General features: G+C 43.0%; 1 protein-coding gene across 3 annotated transcripts in view; it reads right to left on the minus strand.

Moving 5' to 3' along the window:
- Nucleotides 1–17,668, minus strand: part of PDE4D (phosphodiesterase 4D) — a 647,997-nt gene that overhangs the window by 17,128 nt on the left and 613,201 nt on the right. For all 3 annotated transcript variants that reach the window (XM_066602773.1, XM_066602775.1, XM_066602774.1), the window contains exons 7-10: nucleotides 8,866–8,959; nucleotides 3,257–3,429; nucleotides 2,155–2,253; nucleotides 1,381–1,545 (exon numbers count right to left, since the gene is read on the minus strand). In XM_066602773.1, coding sequence (XP_066458870.1) covers nucleotides 1,381–1,545; nucleotides 2,155–2,253; nucleotides 3,257–3,429; nucleotides 8,866–8,959 — 531 coding nt within the window. The remainder of the gene's footprint in view (nucleotides 1–1,380; nucleotides 1,546–2,154; nucleotides 2,254–3,256; nucleotides 3,430–8,865; nucleotides 8,960–17,668) is intronic.

A 17,668-nucleotide genomic window follows, 5' to 3' on the forward strand; every position in this document is an offset into this window, starting at 1 on the left:
AAAGGTGTTCTGACTACAAATCAGAATGCAACCCTATGTAAACATAAAGGGTTGTCCAGGGTCCGTAAAACATGACTACTTTCTTCCTAAACCAGCGTATCTGATATTGTAGCTCTGCTGCAAAACCACACACACGCCTACAAAAGCAGCCATGTTTTTCTAACACTGAACAGCCCCTTTAAAGAGGTTGCATTTCCATGCATAAGCAACACTTCACTGATGGAGGGTACGGAGAATCCGAGCACCGCCAATCAGGATTTTAAAAGGTTTCATCACCCCTTTAAACACTGTATCAGGCAAATGGGGATCTGGCCATTAAAAAAGAGATATATTATGAAAGTAATCATCACAGTACTAAAAAGGCAGACATTAATTAGGGTATGTTCATAAGTCACAGATATGCAGCAGATTTTCCCCAGTGAAATTAGCTGCAGAAAATCCACAGGGTACTGGTGCATCTTGCCTCCACCAGACGCTAGGGGTTGACAGGCCTTAGCTGAAGTTTACGCCCTGGTCACGCCCCTAGCTGCCAATTGGCTGGTGGTCTGTGCTGTTCCGTCCCCATCTAAAAGACAGCGGCGGAGGCTGAGAACCTAGCACACAGTGCAGAACACTGCGACAGAGACCAGGTGGGGATGAAGGTGTGAGTCACCACCCTGCCTTGCGCTGCGGTGGCCAGCTGTGCCGAGGACTGCCAGGTGCTGTTTGGCCAGCAGCAGTAGTAGCGGCTGCAGCTTCAGTGCCTGGAACTGGGTGGGCAGCAGCTGTAGCGGCCGCAGCCTCAGTGCCGGTTCCGGTTCCAGCTGCATTTGTTGGTCGGGGGATGCTGGAGGAGCTGGCCAGACAGCAGCAGTAGTGGGCGATGCAGCTGTGCCGACGCTGCGTCCTGCGACATGTGTTCCTGGGGATCGGGAGGATGAAGCAGGAGGCCGACCTAAAGAGGGCATGTCTACGGCAACCAATCAGCCACTGGGGGTGTTTCCTCATACTCAAGACTGCCAAACCATGTCTCCACCCATTATTCTGGTGGAGACATAATATACATGTACCAATCCACAGTGTATTACAATAGCAGTAAAGTGGATGGCATTTTAACAAATCCTGTTCACACATTGCTGGTAAAAAATCTACTGCATAAATTTCCATTTTAAATCTTCAGCATGTCTATTTATGTCTATTATGTGGGGGAATTTATCTCTACAAATGAGGGGGTAAAAATCTACTGCCAAATCTGTTTCAAAATCCACTTGTAACACATGGATTTTGATATGAATCCACACCAAAACCCGCAGCAAAAATTTCACAACGTGTGAACATACCCTTCGATTTGATAAATTATTTTAGAAATGTACAGTTTCACTTCATTTCCAAAACGTTTACCTCCAAAGCAGGGGTTGATAGCAGCACATGAGTAGACTGAGCAACGTCCGCTGCATGTATATTATTATGGTAAGCCACATCAGCGTGATAGTGATCTTCTAGAGTCATTAAGTACGTAACTAATGTGTCTACTGGTATTTTAAAGGTCTTCAACAGATCTCGTTCCTGTATGAAAATACATTAGAAATATTTAATTAGTAAAGGGCTGAGAAAGAAAATATATAAGATTGTAGGGTACTCAGACTAAGCTCCCGTGTTTACTAGAATTAAAGGGATTTTCCATCTCTGAACCTCAAGACAAGTCCATTAATTGATTGGCGGGATTCTACTGCCCAGGACCCCAGCTGATCAGCTTTTTCACTGGGCAGATTTCTCAGTTAACGGAGCCACTGTGTTGCAGGAAACACGCAGCTCCATTCTCTGCAGTGGCTTGGCCTTGTACTGCAGGCAAATTTCTAATTCACTTTAATGGTAACTACCTGCAATACCAAGCTGGGCCACAGTTGAAAGAACAGAGCTGTGGGTTTCCTTTAACACTTTGGTTTTGTAAACTAACACAGCAGTCTGTCAAACAGCAGATCAGCCATGGTTCTCTGCAGCAGACCCTTGCTGATCACCTACTGATGACTTATGAGGATAGTTCAGAGGTGGAAAAATTACTTTAAAACATTACTAATTTATTTTTTTTTTTAATTAAAACAAACACATTAACATGCACATACACAATCTAAAAAGGCTCAAACATTCCATAAGGACTCCCAAAAATATATCTACCTGAAATATCGTATGTATGACGACTGTCAGAGGTCGGTTTCCAGAATATTCAGCTACTTTAAAAATATTAAGGCCCCATTTGTTCACATCTTCAAGTTCCTATTAGAAGCAAGAGAGAAAAAAAAACAGTGATTATCATTTTTGGATTCGCCGCAAGATTCAGTTCTCAATTCCTCTCAGCTAGAGATTTGGTACACACAGCCTGGAACATTCTGTTAGTGCCATCATTGCTGATAGTTCAAAGAACACATGGTGAGTAGGAGGATGAGATGAATTAATTACCACAATGCATTTAAAAGGATGTTGTACTGCCAAAAATATTAAAAATGAATAAAAATAACTATCAAGACGCACAGCCAAAAAAGAGAATTATAGCGGCTCTCAATCAGGAGTATAAATCAGCATGCGGGTCTTGTTATTTTTATAACAGGGAATGGATACAGAGAATTTACTGGCTACTGGTAAAGGTAAAAGAAATCATTAACCTGACTGCAATACAATATTTAGGGAAGGGGTTGTTCAGTTGCAAACTATTGCTGCCCTATTCTTAGAACAGCCCATCAGTAGTAGATCAGTGGGGGTCTGCTATCCAGGATACCTGCTGATCAGCTACATTCGCACTGCAGTGGCCAGGCTTGGTATCACACTTAAAGTTACCATTTATTTCAATAGAAATGTTGCCTGTAATACCAAGCCTGGCCACTGCAGTGGGAACAGAGCTGTCTGCTTCCTGCAGAAATCGGTTCGGTGCACAAGCACAATGGTCCAGCGATGAGCTGATCGACAGGGATCTCACCGATTTACTATAGATGACCTATCCTGCGGTTAAGCTATCAATTGTTTACAAATGAACAACCCCTTTAAGCTAGGGACAGCAGATATTATCACCATTTAAGCTTCCATACAAAAAGCTATCCCAATTTACACATCTGCCTAATTATACATTTACAAATCCCTATCCCTGCTGACAACCCTGGAGGCTGTGAAAGCAGCCATTTGTCAGAAGACAACTCTCAGCTTGTATACACTAGGGATTTTGTATCAATAGGAATTAGAACAGCATTATAATGGACAGAAAAGAGACACTAATGCACTATCGCACCTTGGCTAGAGATTCTTCGTTTTCACTTTTTACTCCAAACCTTGGAATATTTGAATTAGTCAGACTAGAGCTGTGCATTAGTTTCTTCACCCCGCTAATCTGTGACATGGGCCTCTTCTTCTTTTCCTTTTCTTTCTGGGCCGGCGTCGGCATCTCAACTTCATGTTGCTTATCTGCATAAGAAAAGATACAGTCAATGTTTCGTTAAGTCACTAAGTCAAAGTATGCTTCAATATCTTCAACCCTTTCTTGGAATCTTTAATGACTCAGTGGTTATAGACATTGGCTAGATGGGAAGAGATAGTTTTTCATTTTTGGTTGAACACTGATTTTGAAGGAATTGTCTGGTTTAGAAAATTCATTATGTTAAAGTGGGTTGACTCACCACAGCCCACCATGTGCCCCAAAGTACGGGGCAGCAGAGGATGGTCACACAAACCTTTGCTCCATTCACTCTAATGGGACCACTGGAGATAGCTCAGTGCTTGTACTCGCTATCTCCAGTGGTCCTATGAAAGTGACTGGAGCGGAGATGCACATGATCGTCCTCCACACTTTAGGGACGTGAATGCATTCCTTTACCAGGAATGCAGCCCTGGTGTGTCTTAATCTATAAGCCAGATTGTAGACTAACTTCAAGAGGATCCAATATGCAGTACATGAACAATGCATTAATTTCAATCGAAACTATGGCATGCAATACTTCATCTCTGCTGTGGGGGCACTGCAGGGTAAGTCAACACTTGCTTTCAGGTTCATCATAGACTACAACTGATTGCTGGAGGTCTCAGAAGCAGGATCTCTTGTAATCAGCTTTTAGATAGGATAATTCCTTTTTGCTAAAAGGGTCCCCAAGTGTACAACCCGGTTGAAGAAAAGTTCTATCCACTTTCATCCCTAAATGCCTTTCTCATGCTCTTGATTAGAGAACACTATGTAATGTGACTGCATCAAATTAATTGTAGGATGGATTCAATCACTTATTCATACAAGAGGTTTCCGTTCCTCTTGGCTTGAGATATCCAAAGATGACCAGCATTGAAAAAACACAACTTTTACGCTCTTCACGGCCCCTGACAGAGCTGGCCACCTTGTACCACTCATCTCACCATATCTGGAGCCACAAGGAAAGACAAAGGAGGACACATCCGTACTGTATATTCAGAATCAGCAGATCGTGCTGCATGAAGATCAAAATAAGATGGACTATATGAGCCAGCTGAGACATTTCTCATTGCTATTTTCAATGGTTGGTTGGGTTGCCATCGTTTGACTAACTCTTAAAATGAGATGGGTTTTCTTCTTTCTTCTACTGTGTCTATTTACATCTAAATATTTTCAGAATACAAATACTGCACAATGTAGGTCACGGAAATGATTGCCCCTGGAATCTCGACTCCTAATTGTAATGCATAAATACAGAAGGTATAGAGTGTATGAAAATATTTCTGTCCAGCAAAATAGGAGAAGCCCATAGACCCTATTGAAATAATTGGAATATAATTTAGTGCGGTGGGGGCGGGGGCTAACTTTGATATTTATCATTTCAGGCAGATGCACACATTTCAGACAGATCAAAAGGGAAAGTCCTAAATGCAAGTGTCAGGCCAAGTCATGTAGAAGCACAAACATGTCTGAAAGAGCTCACATCTGCTGTTGCTGTTACACTTCATGGGATTCCCTAGTGCTCCCCCAACAAAAATCATTCAGCCGGGCTGAAATAGCCCATTAGTTATGCATCCTGCATGAGCAAGATGAAAGTTGAGCTTGAATCAAACAAAGCCACAGCAGATTCATTCATATGAGCACAATGCTTCTCAATCAGTCTGTTCCTCATTGACAAAATCGTTGTGTTCTGCAGTCAACTGGGTATGTGGTAGGGCATGACGTGCTCCAGTGTCTCATTATGAAAGAGTGCAAGTCACCTACATGAGGCGGCCATTTTTCTGGTTCTACAGCGAATTATAATATTACAGATTGATAAATTCAAATGTCTCCTAGTTCAGATGGATCTTTTTATTGGGCTAGGAAAACTCAACCCTTAAAAGGGGTGTTCCCAAAACTGACTTTTTTCCACCTATCCATGGGAATGGTGATTAAAGTCTGATCAATGGTGGTGTAACCACTGAGACCCCCATAGATCCCAAGAATAGGGGTCCTGTGTTTCCTATCTCCTCCTCACTGTGAGAGGGAGAGTGAATGGAACGGTATCCAAACATGAGCCGTACCACTCCTTTTATGTTAATGGGACTGACGGAATTAGCTAAATACAAGCAATCTGTTATCTCTATTGTCTCTGCACATGGTTGATAGCCACTCTATCCAATCTCCTCCTCAGTGTAGGGAGTGCAGTAAGCCTATAGCGGGGGAGGAAAGAGGAACACGGGGACCCCTGTTTTTTGGGATTGGGGGGTGGAGTGGGTGGGTGGAGACCACCACTAAATAGACGTTTATCACGTAGCCTATGGATTGTGGGAAATCCTGTTTAACAGCAGTGTGGGAAAATGTTTCTTTGGACTATAGTTAAAGGGGGTACAAACCAAACAAAAAATGTTGAAACTGGTAAAAAAAAAAAGTCATATCCATCTCACCTGATCCCCCACTGCTCCAATTCTGCTGGTGTCCGGTCCCCTGCTGCTGAAGTGATGACATCCCAACACAGGGTTATGACTGCTGCAGTTAATCACTATCTGAAGTGAGCAGATGATTGGCTGCAGTGGTCACATGTCCCTAGTATTGGTGATGTTATCGGTGCAGCAGGAAGTAAAGATCAGAAGGGATTAGACATTCCCAAAAAGAGAAAGGCGAGATATTGGGTGTGGTATGACTTTTTTTTTTTTTTTTTTTACACAGCATGTTTAGCCACTTTCAACTTTTTTTTTGGCTACATAGCTCCTTTATAGGGGCAAAGTGGTTTAGACAAACCTACTGCCTGGCAGCAGTGGTGTTGTTGGGCAACCTGGTTGCTCCTCCTGTGGGCGCTGTCGCCATCTGGTGCTGCACACAGTGACATATGGACCCAGTATAAAGATGTCGCTGTGAAGTGGCTAGTGGGCTTTATACATTCTGATCAAAATATAACAAAGAACCTCATGTTTATAAACATTGCTGACAAGCAGTAGATCATAGTATAAGATGTGGATGTGCGTTTGTCTTTTTTTTTTCTACAGTGTTGCTTAATGAGTTGTGATTGGTACTACAGCTCAGCCCCATTTACCTTCACTGGTCACCTTCTACCGACTGGTGGGGTCCGAGAGTCAGACCTCCATCGGTCACACATTGATGGTCTATCCATTATCCGGAATATTCTTGAAAGTTGTGTACAAGCGAAATATCCTATTTCCTGGTGACTCTCCTTTAAGAAAGTGCTAATCCTTATCTAGCAGCCTGTGTGATATTGCATTTTAAGTCCTCTTGCTTAGTACTATAACATATCAGTTACCTAGGGATCAATGAGCTATTTCATGTTCATACTATTTCAGTTAATTGGTTTATTGAAGCCTCGTGATTGTGATTGTAATGCTTGTAATGTCACTGGGCTTTCCATTATTTATTAATATAAATGGTTTGGCTGGCACTGGGGATGTTTTAACGTCCATGACTAACAGTAGCAGGTGAACAGAAAGGTGTTAAGAGTAATCTGTTGGTAAATTGTCATCTGGGAATTGACAGATATTTTCAAGATTAGAAATCGCATCCAAAATCTAAAGAATATCTAGAGATGTAGCAGTGTTAATAGGGTATCACTTAAGATGTGCAGCAGATTTAGCTGCAGTCCTATCTAAAACTATAACTAACACGACGAGTTGGTGATTCCTATGTTATTGCTTTACTCAAAAGATCTTCTAGACTGCGCCAAAGACAGTTGGAGGTTTATGAAATAAGCAAATCCCATTGAATTCTCCTTGAAGGTTTCAGTTGTGTCCTGGAGGGATTCTTGAACTGATGTGTGGAGGTTGCAGGGGGATTCCACAGCTCCCCCTCCCCCTCCTCATGCGGCTATTTGGACGCAGGGTATTTTCTTTGCCGAGATGTTGACAGTGTCATGTTTAACAAATCTCCCTCCTGAAAGCCAACACTTTGTTGCACTATTACCAGTCCGAAATATATAGTAACTCGACATGCAATGCAAGAGTTGTCGTAAAATAGCTGTAAAATGTACAGAAATTAAAAAAACTTTTGCATTTTATGGGCAGATCCAAACTATTTCAATAATTCTTCCCACATACCATAGATACTGGAAGGATCGGGGGAACATTTATAAAGCCTTTTACGACAGTTTTTGGGGTTAAAAAAAAGTTGCTATATTTTGTGCAGGTGGGGATTTGCGACTTTTTGGCTTTTTGTGCCGGCCTCGTCACTCTTGTAAAAGAAAAAAAAGTGGGCATGACCAACAGATTTATGTATGTGCCTCTACATGTATTAATCCCATTGTGCGCTGGGTGACCGCCGTTGGATATGCTGGACATAGTAAATTTCCTCCATTGTCTCTTGTTTTTGCTGCATTCAGAACAGAATGTAATTCATGGAGAATTGTATGTAATGTGCGTAACAACATACAAAACTCCAAAGACTATTCAAGAGGTGAAGACAATTCCGTAACCCTTCTTTTTTGGAACACAATTCTGTCCCTGGACCACAGGGGGAAGAATATATTACCCTGCTTTCATTTTTAACTGCCAAAGTCCCTCCATCTGCTGGCTCAGGATCCTATTTTCAGCCATCCAAGATGGCCAATGCAATTTTCTAGCTACCTAATTCGCACTGTGCATTGTTCTCTGGCTGGCCAACACTGATCACACGAGCGCAGGCCAATCACAAAACAGTCATAGTCTATGGGTAGTCTAACACTACCAATGCACTATGGAGATTAGGTAGTCTGAAGATTTCATCAGTTACCTTGGACAGCTGGAAAAGTGACCCGGAACTGGTGGAAGAAAGAGGGCCAACAGCAGGCTGGACCAACTGCTCCCTCCAATCACCTTGATTTGTGATGCTAATGTACTGTGTCCTCAATAGGACGCTCTGCATGGCAACCCACCAACACATAAATCCATAGAGTATTACTGGGATTATGGTCAACAGGTAAAAGCAAAGGAGCATGTCAGTAAATCTATTCTGCATTTACTTTAGATTGCTTTAGGTCTATGGGCATCCTGTCCTAGAGCAGGAGGAGCTGAGCAGATTGATATCTAGTTTTGTGAGAAAAAATTCAGTATAACTTGTAGTTTATTGATCAAAAAGGTTGCACATTTTGGGCTTAGGAGTCCAATGGGCGGTCCTATCAGTGACTGGCAGCCTTCTCTGTATGACTGTATACACACAGATAGCTGTCAATCACCGATAGCACCGCCCACTGGAATCTAAATCACAAATATGTCGAGTTTTCGATCAATAAAATACAAGTTCTACTGAATCCCACAAAACTATATATCAATCTGCTCAGCTCCTCCAGATCTATAACATGGTGCCTGTAGATCAGACACCACATTCAACATGTCATGCTCCCCTTAAAGCACCTGAAAACTTAATGTTAACTCCTGCGGGTCTATGTGGGTATTAGCAGAATGAATAAGAGAAAGGGAAAACAAAAACTCTGCTTCTCTTACCTAAAAAGGTGTTTGAAATATATTCCGAAACCTGGTTGCCCGACCGGCTCATCTCTGATAGATGGGTGAGCTCTCGATTGAGCATTCTCTTGAACTGTAAGATAAATAGGGAGAGCAGTGAATACACATATACAGCCGTATTCTTGTAAGGTGTATCACTTTAAGAAATGGCAAACTGTGCCAAAGTTATCAAGATGGATCATGATAGGTCAAACAAGATGTAGCAATGTTATCATATTAGTCAGGTTTCTTTTCCTTATGCCAACTCATGATTGCAGTACTTTGCACCAATATTTTGCACCAAAATTGCAGCCACGCTTGACAAATTTGGCACATTTTAGGATTCCTTTCAGTCATGCCTCATTTTGCTTAATAAAGCTATGCATTTTTAATACACACTAGTAAGCAAGTGCTACAAGCTCAGGATCCGGGATAACAATTGCCAGACCAAATTCCAATCGGTATGCATACAGTAAATACAGATTTAGCAGAACTGAATTTTTCTTTTAGATGCACTACAAACAGATTTTCCATAATCCCAATATGCTGAATATGTTGTTCTCTGTGGCTTTACATAGTATGGGACAATGTATGGCGCTTATACAGGATTATCATAATTAAAATGGAGGTGTTCAGCAGTCTCTAGTGAAAAAACTATGGGGCAGAACCCAATAAAAGCTGAGGTAGGGGAGGGGAGTGGGGTTAGATTCCCCCTCACCTCCCCCCAAAAAAACAAAAGAAAAAAACAGTACCAAATCTTGCCACCAGGGGAATATGTGGCGCTGTATATGAATGGTATGGCAGCTGATGGAAGGATTCTGTTATTCGGATGGGTACAGTATGACTGCAGCCCTCGAACTCTCACATTGCCTGAACCTGTCTTGCTGGTTACACTTAATCATCAGCGATGTGGTAACAAATGTACTGAACATTTGCAAGGAGCATAAATTTTACCGTGTCTATAGAAAAAAGTACAAGGAGCGCACAATTGTACCATATCTATAGGTTTTTCCAATGTGACAAATCACTGAACCATTGTATAGTGACTAGAGATGAGCGAGCATACTCGCTAAGGGCAATTGCTTGAGCGAGCATTGCCCTTAGCGAGTACCTGCCCGCTCGAGAGAAAAGGTTCGGGTGCCGGCGGCGGGCAGGGAGCTGCGGGGGAGAGTGGGGAGGAACGGAGGGGAGATCTCTCTCTCCCTCTCTCCCCCCCCCCCCCCCCCCCCCCCACACTGACTGCTGCAACTCACTGCTCCCCCGCGACGGCAGCCGAACCTTTTCTCTTGAGCAGGCAGGTACTCGCTAAGGGCAATGCTCGCTCGAGCAATTGCCCTTAGCAAGTATGCTCTCTCATCTCTAATAGTGACCATAATCCTGTCTCAAACCATAATAGATGGTTCTTAGCTATTGATTGTGACATACTCCTATAAATTACACTTCAACAGCACCAAATATTCCCCTAGTGGTGAGATTTTGTACTATTTTTTTCTTCAAGAAATTTAAACCCCACTGTGTACAAACACCACATTTTATTGGGTTCTGCCTCATCGATTGCTTTGCTAGAGACCCCTGAACACCTCTAGTTTAATTATACTCGCCTTGCATATTTATTTACAACCGGACCAGGTAACAAGAATGTGTCTTTTCTCCTGATACACCTGTTTTAATAAATACTTGTATTTCCCAGAATGACAATTCTAGAGCATTGCTTCTTACAAGTTCTAGATTGTGCCGTTCTGGTCATTCTTCCTACAAATATATATATAAATCGACACAGAGTGTTACCAATTGGGAGGGGTGTCCCTACAGTTTTATACTGCCCAATCAGAGCAGACTATGTAAAGACACACCCCTAATGGATAACACCCACCTGTTAATGTATTCATAAATTTCCAGGAGAAATAAGAGGAATGGCACAATGTAGAGTTATGGGAAAGCATTCTCCAGAACTGTTATTTAGGGAATACCCCTTTTTACTAAAACAGAAATGACTAGAGAGTCGGTAGCTCCACTTTACCCAATCTGCCATGACATTTATGACTGGTTCCTACATCATAAGGCCGTATTTGAATGGCCGATTTTCTCTCGAAGAGAAAATTTGAATATGTAAATATACCCACTGTAAATAATAGGTTGTACTTCTGTGCAAGTTTTGTGCATCCCGCAATGCACAAAACTCGCACAGAATATCCACCATTTTTTATTTTTTGTTAAGCTTTGTGCAATTTTTTTTACTGTCAGTGACCAGTGATGTCATATTTGGTTCCCATATAGCATACGTGACACCTGAAATCTATATAATTTTATCCAGCCCTCTACTTATACACAGCGGTCACACAAATGACCCAAAATGCTTATTCTCAGCACCTACATAGTTAACACAGAAAAACTTTAGAGCCGGACCAACATTAATTTTTTTTTCAAGACAACTTATCCAAAAATCATGGACAGCCAGACACATTAGAAAGCCATAATGTATGCCGTCGGATACGGATAGGAACCTATTACCCGCATTTACTGTGAGCCATAAAATGATAATGCTTATAATCATAAAAAACCACCAGACTCAAAAAAAAACAAAACACAGACACATCTATTTTGGGAAAAAAAGTGCCCTATTTTTACGGATCATCTAGGAATTTCTGGACTGTTGGCAACTGAGCACGGACTATGGGGTGTGAGTGAGGACTATGTTCATCTTATCAGGTCATATACGTCCGGACTCTGCCTCTTGACTTAGGGGATAAATGATCATCAAATACCAACGCGATTCACTATTTGGAAGTTGAAGATGCTCAGCTGGGTCCCTGATCTGCTATAGTCCTAAATAACAAGCATCTTCTGACTATACAGCTACTCGTACTAATGCTAAGTACAGTATTCACCTTACAGTGTAATATCCGAACACTAATGGCAATTGTAAATAAAAACTCAAACACACTCATTGAGAAAAAGTCCATCAATGGATTTATGAGTGAGGATTAGATCTTAAAGGATTTCACTTTTCATCCCCAAGTGCAAGATTGTTCCAATTAATATTCCACATCCACCTCTCTAGCTAGCTAATATCCACATTATGTCGCCAAAATCCCTAATGCACCTCGCTCTAGGTGGAGAACGGAGAGGAAGTAATTAGCCTGCCAGCTGCAATATCGATCACTTCTATTCTACCTTCTGCTGTCTTAAATAACAACTGTAGGTTCTACATTAGTGATTGTCACGTTAACGATAATTAGGTCAACTGCTCCGATGCTAATAGATTTCACCATATAAGTACAGATGTGGCAAATGTCAACATAAAAGGGGTTGTACCAGAATTTCAAGTTATTCCCTAAAGGATAACTTGCTGATCGGTGGGGGTCTTCCCACTTAAACCCCTTCCAATCTAAAAAAAAAACGGGACTCCTGTGTCCGCTCTCTTGTCACTGCAGGGATCGTTTGCCCCCCGCAGTGACATCACTATGAATAGAGCGCTGGCTGTACATGTGCGGTCAGAGCTCCATTCATTTCAATGAGGCTGGCACAAATACCTGAGTCAGCAGTCCCACTGAAAGTGAACAGAGGACCGATGCACTCCATTTAGTCTCCTCAGTGCAAGGGGTGCAGTAACCCCACAGTGAAAAAAATGAGATACGAGAACCCTGTTCATGAGATCACCAGGGGTCTCGGCAGACTCTCACTGATCAGCAAGTTATTCGTAACTTGAAATTCTGGTAAACCCCTTTAAGGCTTTATGATACCTTAACTACAGTGTATTACAATGCTGTAAACTGAGTCATCTCAATGTAACAGTCATGTTAACGATTTATATATGTGAATATAATTAAAGATAGTCCTCACATAGCTACATAGCGGTAGATGATGCTGCCAACAGACAAAATAGTAATCTTCAATATTATGAACATGTACAATGATGATGCACATGGATCTACAATAACTTCAAGACTTAGTATGGCCACACAATCATAGGAACCCTGCAAAGAACCTTCCCTTCCCTGAACAACTCCTACCAATAATATGCTTGATAGGTAATTTGAATAGATTTAGGTGGCCAGGCCCGACAGGAAGTGGATGACAATTCTTGAAGTTATATAGTATTATCGAGATGCACTACAAGGGCGGTATTATTGTATCTTGAGGCCACCAGGAAGTCCTGGTGAAGCCAAGATTGACAAGGGGTGACGCCCCCTGTACCTGATTGGCTGGCTGCACAGGTGGCTGGGCTGCAGGTCCTGGCAGCCCACTAAGGAGGCCTTTTTTGGAGCAGAGCTGCATACAGCGGTCCCCAGCTCTTCCCTGACGGTGTGAAACAAGTGTGAGAAGCCTTCCCCAGATGTCATTTGCAAACTGCCAGCGCCAGCTGTAGACCCAAGACCCCCCCATCTGCCCGATGTAATCTTCACCTTGCACAGGGAGACCAGAGCGCTGGGGGCAGACACTGTGAAGTCCGGACGGCCGCAGAGTGCAGCAGCAGATCACCGATCGCACTGCACAGCTGCGGGACAGCAGCAGGAGCGTCTGCGGCGGCACATGGGCACTAAATGTGCAAGGGGGACCAGACGTCACAAAGCTTTCAGGCGCCGGGCTGCAGGGAGCAGGCAGCCGGTGGGCACGACGCTTCAGACTGCCATCGGGAGTGACTGAGACCTCATCCTCCGGGCTGCCGGGATGAATTGCAGAGAAGCGGAGCCAGCAGTAAGAGTGACAGCTGCTGCATCTCCATTGTTTTTTGCCGCCTGTGCTGCTTTAGGCTGAGGGTGAGTTTTCTTCTTAGGCTTAGACGATACACTGTGAAGCTCATAATGTAAGCCTAAATGGAAAACGAACCCTCAACCTAAGCCAGCAGGGTCAGCTAAAAGCAATGGAGAGGCTGCTAGGACCTTGAGGCCTTGAGCCAATCGGGAGCTAGGGGTGTGACAGGGGTGTTCCTGTTGTCACACCCCTAGCTTCCGGTGGTGTCAAGATACAAGAAAACCTACAAGGGCTTCCGACTCCAGCAATGTATAGGAAGAAGTTGCCCACCAGTCAACTAGTGCCTCGGTAAAGGGAAAGAGAATTGGAGACATGATACTGTCTCTCTCCCAGAAATAAGGCTGTAAGCGACATCAAAGAGAAATGTTTACATGTATGAATACATATATTTCACTACCAATTCCCATTCCGAGACGATTATACATTCTGTATGCCGGGCTGTAAATTATGGTTTACTGGAGTTATACAAGAGGAATGGCTGCAGGACAAGACCAGAGTAGTGTAATAGCTGAGCTATGACAACCTTGGCCTGAATGAGTTTCTATGAAGTAGACATTTAAGACACTAATCACATTTCCGCTGATTATTTCTGTCTTTCTGGTCCATCATGGAATAGTAAAAAAACAACAATAAGGTGTGTCGAATCCATCCAACAATGGACAGTAGTGGCACCTGATGGAACCCATTAAGTATGCATTAGGCACCATGGTGGCTCAGTGGCTATCTGTGCTACTTTGTGACAATAGGGTCCTGGGTTCAAATCCAACCAGGGACCATATCTGAATGGAGTTTCTACATTCCCCATTGTTTATGCATGGGTTTACTCCAACACTCCAAAAAGATAGTTGAATATAGATTGTTAACCCCAATGGGGACAGAACGCAATATCAAGTGATGTAAAGTGTTGCGTAATATGCATGTGCTATATAAATCAAGGTGATCATGATTTATTATGATTACGACTATAATGGGTCCATTGGGTTTCCATCATGGTGTCTGTCATGTTACAGCGTGTTGTGCTCTTTTTCCTGAATTTGTGATAGGACCCCTTAACATCTACGTGATCAAATTCATATATCAGGTGATATAAACATTGATGTAGCAGAGCTGAAGTTGTCCCGGTACAATTACTGGTTGCCAGTGAGGACATATAGGATCCTTCCAAACACTGGATGTAGCACAGTTGTGAAGCATTTATCATGAGTACATACATGGCGGTACTTCACTGCCAGTAGCAGGTATATAATAGTGCTTGGTAACACAACATCCAATCTAGTGAAGGACGACACTCATTGGTTTAATATAGTGAATTAGGACATGGCACCCTTCAAAGAGTCACAGTACAGTGCAGAAGTATTGTGTGGAGCCATTGCGTTGACATTGCTATGCAGTGCATAGCTCCTCTTCATCAGTCAGTATGTATGAAATTAGTGGGCACATACTGTGCATGGCATGACGGCATTAAATCTAGTCCACTTCTGTAGATACAGTACACAGGCATTCAGCAGGGAGGTATATTACCTGACTGCATTACAGTATGCTTAGTTGTAGTAGGTGGGGAGAAAGACTATAGCTGCACTGATGCAATGTACATTGCTGAGTAATCATCCATTACACCTATGCACAATGGTTGCAGGTATAATACATATATGTGCTGAATATACTGTACATGACTATTTTGCAGCATACTGCTGCATGACCTAATGGGTCCCATGCAAATGAATGCCCTCCTGCATTACACCCAGTCCCTGCAATACTGGAAAGCATCACTAGTCGCTGCCTAATGCATTGGTGCATCGGATCCAGGAGCGAGCAGAACTACAGCCTGCACTCAGCAGGAATCTGTGATATGGCTGCTCGCACACAAAGAGGACGCCTTTCAGTCATCATCATGGCTCATTAGGCACAATGGCACAGAGATTCCCTGCCATCAGCACATAATTCACATAAACCATCATTATAAAGGTATCCATCCAAACAATGGCCCTCACATCAGCCAGCTAGCTTTAATATACAATCATGTCAAGTGTGGCGAGAAGTGGTTACAGTGTAACAAGCTGCACATCAATCTCGTGCCATATGTAATTGCAGGCTCGTATCTACTGAACCCGGGTATAATAAGGTGAGCGCAGGGTAATGCAGACTGCGCAGAGGTGAATCTCAGACCCTGGCTTTATTGGGAAAATGCTGACATTGTCTTCTAACATGTGCCCAACATCTACAGCGCAGGCAACCAGCCTACATGACCTACAGAATTGTGGATAGACTGGGCTATAGCTACATATTATATTATATTATATTTATACATATTATATATATTATATAAATACACACATCATGAATACAAGTAGGACATTGTTTCAATTGACTCATTCCAATTCTTTGGAAATTGCCATTTTGGCAATGCCACATTTTCTATCACCAGCCAAGTAAATGATGGCATTTCAAATGGACTGATGGCTAATTAGCCTTAGGGGCTTTGTAGACTATCTAATTAGTATGCACCAGTCACACCGCAGTAAACAAGCAGGTATACTGCACTTCATTAGTCTTTGCATCTACGGACTCTATATACTGTAAATCATACAGCTATTGCAAGGACATTGGTGGCGAGAATAACCTAATTACTCCCCCAGGTTTGATCAATGCATAATAATTGCTTTAGAATAAGGGGGGATTAATATTGACTTCATAGCACTCTATGAAGCCACAGACCAAGCACGGCCATCCTACGTAGGTAAACAATCCATGCCCATCGCAGATCGGGAGTTTTTGTCTCGTTAAGGTCATAAATTGCAGGTAATAGACATGATAGCCCTATGTAGGTCATAGCATCGCACTTCTAGAATGGACTTCTAGGCACATCTATACAGCCATTTCTATAGAGGTCTTCAGAAATGTGACCCCATATCAAGAAGATATCATTTACCTTAATGTAGCCCCAGGATACAGACAGCAAATAATTAGCTTCAGGCATTTTGAATGAGGTTTGCTGTTGTTCACCAGCAGAAGAGAAAACTGGGATCTTATATAGAGAATGTGATCAGTTTGTCTCAGACTTGGGTCCGGTGACTTTGTCCCGGAGTTAGGTACACAAGCTGCATGGTGACATCAACCCCCATGGAGCAGCATTCAGGTGGTAGGAATACCATTTGTAGAAATCCCCAGGGCAGCGATAGTCCAGCAGGAGCAAGAAGAAGAGGGCTACAGAGGAGGAGAAATCCGGGCAGCTGGGAACCTGCATGTTTCCTGCGCCCAGCCAGATCCTACTGAATAATAGATGCCAAGACGCTGTGCTGCTGGGGAGGGTCGCGGTGCCAACAGCACAATCTAGGGACCTTCAAGGAAAGCCATCAACACTGCATGGAGGGGCCGCCCAAAAATCTCTTACAAAGCCAATCCGGCTCCTTCTAAAGGCGACGAGACGGCTTTATGGATGCAATATTCTGATTGGCCAAAGATGCTAAATCTCCTTGGAGCAGCAGTTCCGTCTCTGCGTGGCTTGTAAATGACATTTAGTACTGGAATCCCTGCAGCACCCGCTCTCCACACTAGATTAGTTACTGCTTTTTTTTCTTCTCCTCCTCTTGGTCTTTCTAGACCGCCTCAAAGCCTGCGTGACATTCCCAGGGATTTGCAGGGCAGGTTTTACATAGAATATGTATGGGGAAGGACAGGGGGATTCTCCATATACACTACTAAGGAAACTGCTGATCTGCACTCATTACTGAAGTAGTAGAGCTGAGTTTGTCATTGCAGTCAAAGACAAGGCTGGGATTTTCCAGAACTCGTTACAGTATAGAGAGAATGACATACCCGGCTCTGCTACATATCATACAAGAGAGCAGGACTGTACTGCCCTCACATTCTGTGTTTTTGGCCGCAATTTCCATGCATGCGAACATATAGCCAACATGCTCTATTTGTAGGCATTTGCGCATCCAAGGCACCATAGGAGTCTATGTGGCATTCGCAAGAAGCCATGCACTGAGCAGCGTGATTTCGCAGTGTTAATCGATAATACCGGGGACTAATTAAGCTGCCCAGC

This window comes from Eleutherodactylus coqui, chromosome 5, assembly GCF_035609145.1.
Source record: "Eleutherodactylus coqui strain aEleCoq1 chromosome 5, aEleCoq1.hap1, whole genome shotgun sequence".
NCBI classification, from domain to species: domain Eukaryota; kingdom Metazoa; phylum Chordata; class Amphibia; order Anura; family Eleutherodactylidae; genus Eleutherodactylus; species Eleutherodactylus coqui.